General features: G+C 41.2%; 1 protein-coding gene across 1 annotated transcript; it reads right to left on the bottom strand.

Annotated features, from left to right (window-relative positions):
* Window positions 1-283: 283 nt before the first annotated feature.
* Window positions 284-9231, bottom strand: LOC144530833 (casein kinase I). Its single transcript, XM_078270602.1, has 11 exons — window positions 9007-9231; window positions 5810-5900; window positions 5448-5558; window positions 4939-5087; window positions 3993-4221; window positions 2650-2820; window positions 2282-2430; window positions 1926-2121; window positions 1648-1787; window positions 1365-1432; window positions 284-1262 (listed from the first exon to the last, which is right to left on the bottom strand). The coding sequence occupies exons 2-10, from the start codon at window positions 5883-5885 to the stop codon at window positions 1400-1402; spliced, it is 1254 nt and encodes a 417-aa protein (XP_078126728.1). The 5' UTR covers window positions 5886-5900; window positions 9007-9231; the 3' UTR covers window positions 284-1262; window positions 1365-1399.
* Window positions 9232-9866: the final 635 nt, after the last annotated feature.

Below are 9866 nucleotides of genomic sequence, written 5' to 3'. Positions count from 1 at the left end.
ACATATTGGATGACCCAGCTGGCAAAGTAACAGTAGCCCATCCCAAAATTTAGTACTTTAAAATGCCTTAAAATTCTGAACCCAGCCCCAATTTATGTCATTAGTATACATTTTTTTCAACTTTACGTTGTAAAACAAAACCACATTTTGGCTTTACATGGAAATAAAAAAATATTTACAGTGAAGTAAACATAAAAAAAAAAAAAAAAAAATCATTGATGTCCCATCCCCCTAAGAGACTTCCCTAAAAGAGCCTGCCCACTCCCCTATGACCTCCAATAACAAAAAGAATAAAAAAGGTAACATTTAGAACAATCATAAAAATTGCAGCCACTATTTGTTAGCCAAAACGGGCAGCTATGGTCTCTGGTCAAATACACTGAGAATTTCCTGAGGACCATCCCTCAAGACTTGGAGTGTGTCTTTGCAATATCTACGGTCATTCTTCACCTTACCCGCCCACAGTAAAACCTAAGAAAACACGCAAGTCCAAAACAGGCAACATAAGGGGTGGTGGAGTTTTGGTGAGTTTTGAGGGACAGCAAATCATCACAACATGGATGAAGGGCAAGCAAGCACCAACTGCTACTTCACCAGAAACATTACTCTACAACAGCTAAAACCTCACCTACTTATCCTTTTCAAAGTCGCCTTTCTTCTTGTCCACTAGCCTCTCACCTACCTCGCCCCATTTCTTCATATTTTAGCTGTTATTTCTTTCAAAAAAAAGCAAAGAAAGGAAACTCATAACAAGCTCCAATTTAAGATATCCTCATAAAAGATCACACACTGAAATGATGCGGCGTTGAACTGAAAAAAGAAAAAAAAGAAATCTTTACTAAGCCTATTATTAATCACTAAGTTGACCTATGACGAGAATCATGCGTGTGTCCCTGATACCGTTTTGCTTCTTTGATGCAAACAGATCTTCACATTTGTCAGACAGAAGGTACTGAGGGACATTTTTTAATGAGTGGAGCAGGTATGAGCAACCATGGAGTAAAAATGGTGTCGGACTGTCACTCATTTGCTTTTCGTATTGTGGGGACGGTGGTGGTCCACGGTTCAGCAAAAAGGGTTCATTAAAGAGTGCGTGTTGGATACTGCCATGTACTTCTCTGGATCCTTTAAAGAATTACGGTCCTTTAAAGATTTACGGTCCTTTTCCAAAGATCCATGTGTCCATTGGCAATCATCTTTTCATAAAACAAGGTAAGAATAAAAAGGAAAATAAATCGGAGCGATGAATATACCTTGCAGCCCTGCAAAGAGTGGAGCGATAGTCATTAGAGAAGGCAATGTACTAATAAATGGCGTATATTTGCAGTCAGCATGTGAACAGATGAGTGAAATGAAGACCTCACCTGTCAGTTTCATGTGCATGCAGAGCCAAATAATTCTACTTCCCCATGTGCTCAAATGGCACGCTGACCTGCAAAAGAAACAAGAGTAAAGACTCAGAGGATAATAACAAAAAACTATTCTGACAACACCGCCAATTGATTTCATAAGACATCTTTAGTACATGACTATAACTACGACATTGTTCACTTCAATACACGACATTCTCATAAATAAAAAAAATAAAAAAAGTTCTTCCATTAATGCAGTGGGTCACACCAAAGGGGCCGAGAGGGTTTTTCTCACCTGTGATGTGGAAATTCTGGATTGGTCATGACGGGCTGTGAGGTCAGAGGACGATACGTTGGCAGGAGCCCCACGGTGGAGCCGCATGCTCACCTTCCTCTCCCTCTCTGCGCGAGAAATTGCACGAGGCGACGTGTTCCCTGAAATTATGTAAAAATAATTGAGAATTGACCACGCGTGATGCAGAGATTTAAGAAAACAAATGTTGCCGTGTGAGCATAGTAGTATTCTGTTCTGACGGACAGCAGGAGTTTGAGTCAATTCAGCAGAAAACTCACCAGACTGCTGAACCCGTGAGGCAGGGTTAGAGATGGCCTGCTCTGGCCCGTTCCTGACTCGGTTGGCAGCTGCAGGGTTGGGACCTGGGGGCAGGCCCCGCGATGCAGACCCCCTCGGGGCTCCTCCGATACGCTCATCCCGGTCATCTCCCGTCCTCCTCTCCCGATCCCCATCCTCGGCTGTCCGACTGGCACCCTGATAGGGGAGATCAGCCACATTAAAGCGATTCCGTTAACAAAATATAGCTTTGAATCAGCTGTATTATATTGTAAGCCGTTTGGAAGTGAGGTGTATTTTAGCACTGTGATGAAAGAGTTAAGTCAATATTTCACTTCGAAACACTTTGTGAACTTACAAATTTGAGCATGTTCCAGTCAAAGACATAATCATAGGAGAAACCCTGACGGTGGAACAGATTCCTGAAGAGCTGTCGTAGGTAAGAGTAGTCTGGCTTGTCATCAAAACGGAGTGAACGGCAAAAATTCAGGTATGTGGAGAACTCAGCTGTAGGAGAATACATAACAAGCAAAACAGTAATGAGGAGAAACTCAGAATGCACACAACACCAATCAAAACACAAAATCACAGTGATTAGGTAACCTTTGCATTGTTAAGTGTTCAATTCTATACTGAGAAAACCTAATACCGCAGCTGCAGATAATTGCAGAACTACAGAAATGTTGTTCCCAATATACACAGAAGCACCGCAGAAACATCACTTACAAGGGTATCCTTTGCAAAGAACCTCGATGGGTGTGGACATTTTCTTCTCACTGATTCGTTCATACTTCTGTCTCTTGGTAGCGGCCTTGAGGCCCTGCCAGGGGAGGGAGCCCAGGTTGAAGTACATGAGGACATAGCCGAGAGACTCCAGGTCATCACGTCTAGACTGCTCTGTGGACAGAAAAGGGTGCGAGTGCAGAGTGAGAAACTGACGGATGTTTGCTCAGCGCTACAACAAAGGATCCATTTTATTCAGTTATCTGTGGGTTACTGAGGTGGGCACTTTCCCCTGCATGTTCTGCCAATCCCCATTGCATCTAGAACGCTGATTTTTCTGACCCGATAACCCCGAAAATATAAGGTGTTCCTGCGACGCTTCTTACTGAGAAACTTGTGTAGCCTGTTAATCAGACAACAGTTGAGGGTACGTTTCTTTTATTTATTGAAATCAAAGAAAAAGAAAGCACTTCCTGAACACTGTTTATATTACGATTTCAAAAGTGGAAGCAAAGTATGGACTTCACACACTTAACTGGATGATTAAGTTCCAACTTCAATGCATACTTTAACAGTTAAAACTAAGACTCCTAAAAAACTACTTAATAAATTGATTGATTGAAGTAAGGTTCCAGTAACAGGCTACATTACACCTCCAGGCTATGGAAGAATGTCATGCGGAGGGAGATATCATGAGAAGCAGAATTTTCGTTAGCAACACGACGAGGGCTAACACTCTTACAGATACAATGAAATGGGACTCATTGAGTGGGACGTTAAGTTAGAGAAGTGGCATATCATTTATTACAAAATTCATATTGTCTTTGCATTTTGACTAACATTGTATCTTGCTGTATTTCCGTTTACTTTTGTCAGGATTATCCATACTTTGACAACCTGTCAGCCATGGCAGGAGTACATAGAATGTAAACAAACATAAATCCCAACAACTCTAATAGGCTTTCCAGAAAGCTTTAACACTGTGGCTATAACAGAACTGCCTGACATTGAGTGTCTGTTTTCTGACAATCTAATCCAATGTTGTGCATGGGGGGGGGGGGTCCAGACCTTTCCGTTTTCCCAGCTGGCCTGGATTCCCCCCCCCCACTCCCCCTATGTGTGAGTGCTCTGGTCTATGTTATGTGTAGTGATGTCTATATGTCTAAAATTATGGTCATTGTTGTCTTGTTTTCTTGTCTTTTGTTGTTAAAAATGCCTTGCGACTTCTGCTGCAACCTAATTTCCCCACGGGGACAATAAACAATAACAAGTAACTAATCTAGCACCAGTTCATAAAAAAAAAGTAAGCAAATCAGATTTTTGTATATGCTCCAAGTGTATCTTACCAATTCCAAGATGTGTGTTGATGGAGGCGTAGCGCGCTGTGCCAGTCAGGTTTTTGTTCTCCCTGTAAGGGATGTGCTGGTGTGTGCGGGCATCGCGGTACTTTTTGGCCAGGCCAAAGTCAATGATGTACACCAGGTTACCCTTCTTGCCAAGCCCCATTAGGAAGTTGTCAGGCTTAACGTCCCGATGGATGAAATTCTTGGAGTGGATGTACTCAATGCGACTAATCTAAAAGAAGATAGGTGAGACAAAGAGTGGCAATATTGTCAGGTTCTGCAGCACACAACATAATATATTTTGGTACACAGAAAGGATACATTGGGGAGTGTCATGGTGACATGTATACAAGGCCACTGGGTCACATTTTACATGCTGTCAAACCAGCACTGTCCTTGTGTTTTCTAATAAAGTTTAAGCCACAGAGCAGCAGTAGGTGCACTCAATACATACAATACCTTGAGCAAACTAAGGTATAAAAGGAGGACAAGGGAGGACAGCAGGATATATAAAGACAGGACAAGGGAAGGTGATGACCCCAGGCTATAAGTGGAGAGTCAAACACCCGTATAGAGGACTGACACAGCAACTCGGCTGCAGTTAGAACAAAAGGTGAGAGGAGTTGTGTTTGAGAGAGCTATGCATGAAATGAAGTAGCTAGGCCAGCACAGTCTACGAAGAGGCCAGAATTATAAAGTACACTGAATGCACCAGAGTAGTGCAGACCAAAACATCTACAATCTGAGAGAGAGAGCGAGAGAGAGAAAATACACAAATAACTAAAAGTCAAGTAGATCATGCACATGACCTAATGAGATCATAAACATTATGTGTCTGTACTCTACTTGTAAACACAGAACGTTTCACACAGTGTGATCTTAACTGAGGGGATTGTGAAAACTGTCCAGCTCTAATGCCTGCGACTTTACACAAGGGCTTGTGTCATACCATCTGGTCTGCCAGAAGCAGGACTGTCTTTAGGCTGAACTTCCGGGAGCAAAAGTTGAAAAGGTCCTCCAGACTGGGACCGAGCAGCTCCATTACCATCACGTTGTAGTCTCCCTCTGCACCACACCACTTTATCGATGGAATACCCACTAGAATACACACAGTCAGCATAACGTTTGTTAAACCCGCTTTTACTGGTACACCTACAATTCAACATTTGTCATGAAACAAATTTTGCATCAAATACAAATCTCTTTTTTAAAAACATAGAAAATGTTGCACAAGATACTCAATTTCTTGAAAATGCCTTGTGGTTTCACCTAAGATGGATTTAGATTGGAACAATTGGAAACGATGACGGTCATTCAGTCTTATTGTTAAAATAAATAATTGTACATCTTTCCAGCAGGCTTAGTAGGGTGCACACTTCTGTAATATTGCCAGGGACAAAAAATTTGATAAGGAATGCTTCATAAAAAGCCTGTCTCAAGGCAATATTCGCTCCTTACCTCCTCCTTGCATCATCTTGTAGAACTTGCTTTCAATGTGCAACTGTGGGTGTTTGGTCTTCACACATTCCAGCTTGATGGCTACCTCCTCACCAGTGGCAATGTTGGCACCTGGGGAGACATACAAAAGTACAAGCACAGCTGTAAGAGCCATTGCTATTGCGCCAGTACCAGGCAAATGATGCATGAATATGAAGGAAAATCAGGTTCGGTGCCCAGATAAGGGGAGAAATAAAAAAAATGGTACAGTATGAAAAGAAAGGCCGTCCAGAAACTTATGTGGAAAGATCCTTAACAGGGGAGACACATGGAAAGTTGGGTAAAACATGCAAAAACAAAAAACAGTGTCAGTTTACACTTACCAAGGTAAATGTCGCCAAAGGAGCCACTCCCTATCTTTCGCCCGAGCCGGTACTTGTTCCCCACTCTCAGCTCCATGTTTGCGAGTCACCACTGTCACCAACAGACAAATGGAGAGGATTATAAGACGGCAAAAGGACAAATGACCCCAATGCTAGCTCATCTGGGCTATGCCACTTTTCTCTCTCACCACTAACTTGGAAACATTATAGGATGAGCTACTGTACAACTCAACTGAAATTAACTTATTTCCTTGACTTTCTCCGAGTGTTGTGACGAGGGAAGGTTTCGTCAAGTGTGTCAGCTGCTCACATGCTGACCGGTCATTCCCAGACACAGTGAACTGGCCATGCGTTTGTGTGAGAATGTAGCCTGAGCAGGGCTAGTTCATCAGCAAACAGCTGTCTGGCCTCCAGAAACACACAATTAGATTTGTAGGACTGGGAGGGCGTAATAGTTGCAGTGAGGTCAGCAAAAGCAGGGAAGCAAGGAGAAATAAATACAGCAAAATGAGGGCTACCTAGAAATGCCAGGTGCCACTCGGAAAAGGAGCGGAACAAAATCAACTTCTGCATGAGAACTAAGACTTGGCACGCACGCACGCACACACACGAGGAAATTAAGTGCATCTTCTGAGCTGAACTGCATGTGATGCTGGAGCAGGATCATCATTTATTTAGTACGCTCTCTACCACGCCACATTGTGCAGCCACTGCAAAAGCAGGACTAAGCTCTCCACTGTTCTGTACTAGCACTGCCAAGGGAGGGAAGGCATGAGCGGCTGTGGAGCGCTGGCTGGCTTTATCTGTGTCAAGGCCCTCAGACAATTCTGTGCAATGAACTTCAGAAAGCAAAGTGCTGCCGAGAATGTATCAATGCAGAGCATCCTTAATCAAAAAGACTTGCCTTCCCATCACTAATTTGGGAACACTATGTGCCCTCTATAGCAACAGTGGGCCCTCGTTCCAAACGTAGCACTGCTGCATCTTCAAAAAACACTTACAGTCATGTTACCTATTGTACATTTTATAAAAAGGCAATATATGAAATAGCCCATGTTATTGTTACTGCCTCAATACCCATCCCCTATAGAAATAGTCTCATGGCAACTCAGAAATAGCAAAACAACACATTTTAAGAAACCTCAGTTTCATGTAGGGGTGGGGTAAAAAAAAAATAAATAAAAAAATCGATACAGCATAGCATTGCGATATTTTCCGCCAAGTATTGATCTTTTATTATATATGTGTTGTCAGTTTGTCTGCTTGACAATCCCATTTTTCAGCAATAAAATTGAAGTGAGGTGAACAAACAGATAAAACAGATGTTGACAAAGTTTCCTTTTGGGGACATCATTTGAAATTGTAAACAATTTGAAGTTGGAAAAAAGGTAATAAATTGCATTATATAAAGTATAAGTAGTAGTATAAGTATATAAATTATAATAAGTATCTATTGATATCGTATCGTGAGGCCTCTGGTGATTCCCACCCCTGCAGGACCAGTCCTCTGCATCCAGTCTGCTTTCATCCAGAACCTCTTTTATTACACAACATAAATTATCCCAGAAGTTACTTTCCTTGATTGTAAGCAGTTGGATTAAAAGAAGAGCTGCAGACACAAGGTCTGTTCTAAAAACTACTTAAACAGTGATGCTGGCTGATGTACTATCATCTTAGATCATCTGAGCCTTGTCAAAGGTGTACTCAGGTGAATCTCAAAACAACATGCATTGCACGGCCCTTTTTCACGTGGAAACCTCAACTGAAACCAACATGTTGTAAGATGTAGGCCCTAGACCTTGTCAACTCCAGCTGATGAGGACAACCTGCCATAGTGGATGTGATCAAGGCAGATGGATTTGGGTTAATAAAAAGGGTTAGGTTTCATTAAACCAAGAGGGTGTCTCACGTGCTGCCGCGAGGGCCCAGATTTAGGGAGCAACATTAATCACAAGGCTACACCGTAAGTGCCATTGATAAATTGCTCGGTACATGAACTGTGACACACAATTTTAAACCGCACAGTGTTTTAAGACTGTGTCCATGTGGTTCTCACTTGCATAGACTCTCGTGTGATAATTCTAAAAAAGCTTAGCAATGAAGAACTTAGTATTATCAAAGACGCATGTGAAAACTATGTGCAATGTGAAGAATACATTATTTGATGTATCAAAGATGGCCTGTGCGATGAGAAGAAAGTGGAATTAGCCTACTATTGCAACTGAAAACGCACCATGTGCTATTAATGGCAGTAAAGGTCTACAGGACAGTGGACTGGTTAACATGTTACATTACATATCTGCTGGTTAGGAGCAAGTCTTAGAGGTCCTGAGGAGGTATACTGTGGTTAAACGGTCTATACATCATTATAAAATCACCTGAATTCCAAGTGTGAAATGTTTCTTTATACGTAATCAGTCAGACACACTTGTGTAGAACTTGTCATGCATGGCAGTGACAAAATAAGACCTCTTTAGGAGAGAAATCCAAGGGTCAGAGACCCAAAGCCAGAGGATTTCACAGTCACATGAAAACTGCTACGCCTCTCACACTCTGGCAGCTGTCACTCTACAATCAGCTTGTGTGTTACAGACCCGACTCTAAATGCATGCATTCATATAAACAGGACTTGCAAAATTAAGTTACAGTTTAATATAATTTTAAACTGACAGATGTCAGACTACGTTCCGCTTTCCTGGTTGCAATTTGATGAAAAGAAAGACCGCTATGATTTAACGTTACGTTACTATATTTGCTACAACTAATATTAGCTACAGTTCATAAAATCTAACTTATGTTTTAAAAGACTAGCTCGTAAGATATGCAGGCGCTTTAACTAACATTAAAGTACCAACCGAAGGCATATAACGTTACGTTAGTTCACCGTTAGCTGCTAAGAGTACGTTAAGCTAGTAGAAATACGATAACCGAACCGTGATACGTAGCTACATACTGAACCATGACTATTTTCGAAATTAAAGGGAGCTTTAAATGTGTATGCTATATTATACTTCGCCACATTTTGTATCATAGTTATAACCGCACCCATTTATGTACTGGACTAGCCTGTGTCGATAGCCATCCCTACTACTCGCCCCCTCCCCCCCTCCTGTAAGCTGTGAATACGAGACTCTGATACGGCCGAATCAGGTCCCTTTTCCCCCTTGGTTTCTTCGGTTCCGCGACCCACCACTCACCCGATATTGGGTTCGTCCGAGAGCTGGTTCAGTGGAGGTTCTGATCCGATAGTTGTCAGTCGGACAGGGGCCTGGACTGAAGAGGATTGGAGCGGATTCTGGCGGCTCTCATACCCCCAGCTCTTAGCTCTGTCGTCGGTTGCACTCCCTGTTGATAGTCCCTGAGAAGCTTCAGCAGCACTGGCGGCCGTTCCCCACTCGAGTCTGTCTCCCCCTCTCGCTTATTACTTAACAACGCGCCTGTTCACAACGTCGATGATGTCATTCTCTGGACGTCAGGACACAGTCGTTAAAGGAAAACGTCACACCTAAACTGCTCCTTCTTCTATACATTTTACCTTTCACTTACCAATAAGATTAAGGAAGTAGACATCAAAATTGTACACAATATATATTCTACAAAAAATAAATTATTAGATATTGAAAACAAACCAGAATCGCTTAGCATTTATTTTACCATTGTATACATTCAATTACTGTTTGGACTTGCATTAAACATTATATATCATAATATCAAAATTTAATTTAATTTAATTTGGTAAGTTTTAATTAAATAAATGCTAAATAACAAATGTTAACCCTAATTTTCCTACCTTTTTATTTGAAATCAAGGAATATATTAAGACTCTCAAACTTATAAATACCAAAAAAGTAACAAAACTGTCAAACTGTATGGTAAACTCTTAACAGAATTATGTATTTTGTTTAGTCCGACATAACTTTGTATGATTTAAGTGCATTTATCCCCATTACATATATATATACGTATATATATATATATATATATATATATATATATATATATATATATATATATACATATATATATATATATATATATATATATATATATATATATG

Source organism: Sander vitreus, chromosome 15, assembly GCF_031162955.1.
Source record: "Sander vitreus isolate 19-12246 chromosome 15, sanVit1, whole genome shotgun sequence".
In the NCBI taxonomy this organism is placed as follows: domain Eukaryota; kingdom Metazoa; phylum Chordata; class Actinopteri; order Perciformes; family Percidae; genus Sander; species Sander vitreus.
This window is presented reverse-complemented; position numbering and strand designations above follow the sequence as displayed.

Bases quoted from the DNA above. Each gene is read 5' to 3' on its own strand.
- LOC144530833 (XM_078270602.1), bottom strand. From the start codon at position 5,885: ATGGAGCTGAGAGTGGGGAACAAGTACCGGCTCGGGCGAAAGATAGGG. The intron at 2,821-3,992 runs GTAAGATACACT...TTCTGTCCACAG, and splicing joins CAACACACATCTTGGAATTG to AGCAGTCTAGACGTGATGAC. The intron at 2,431-2,649 runs GTAAGTGATGTT...ATTCTCCTACAG, and splicing joins TCTTTGCAAAGGATACCCTT to CTGAGTTCTCCACATACCTG.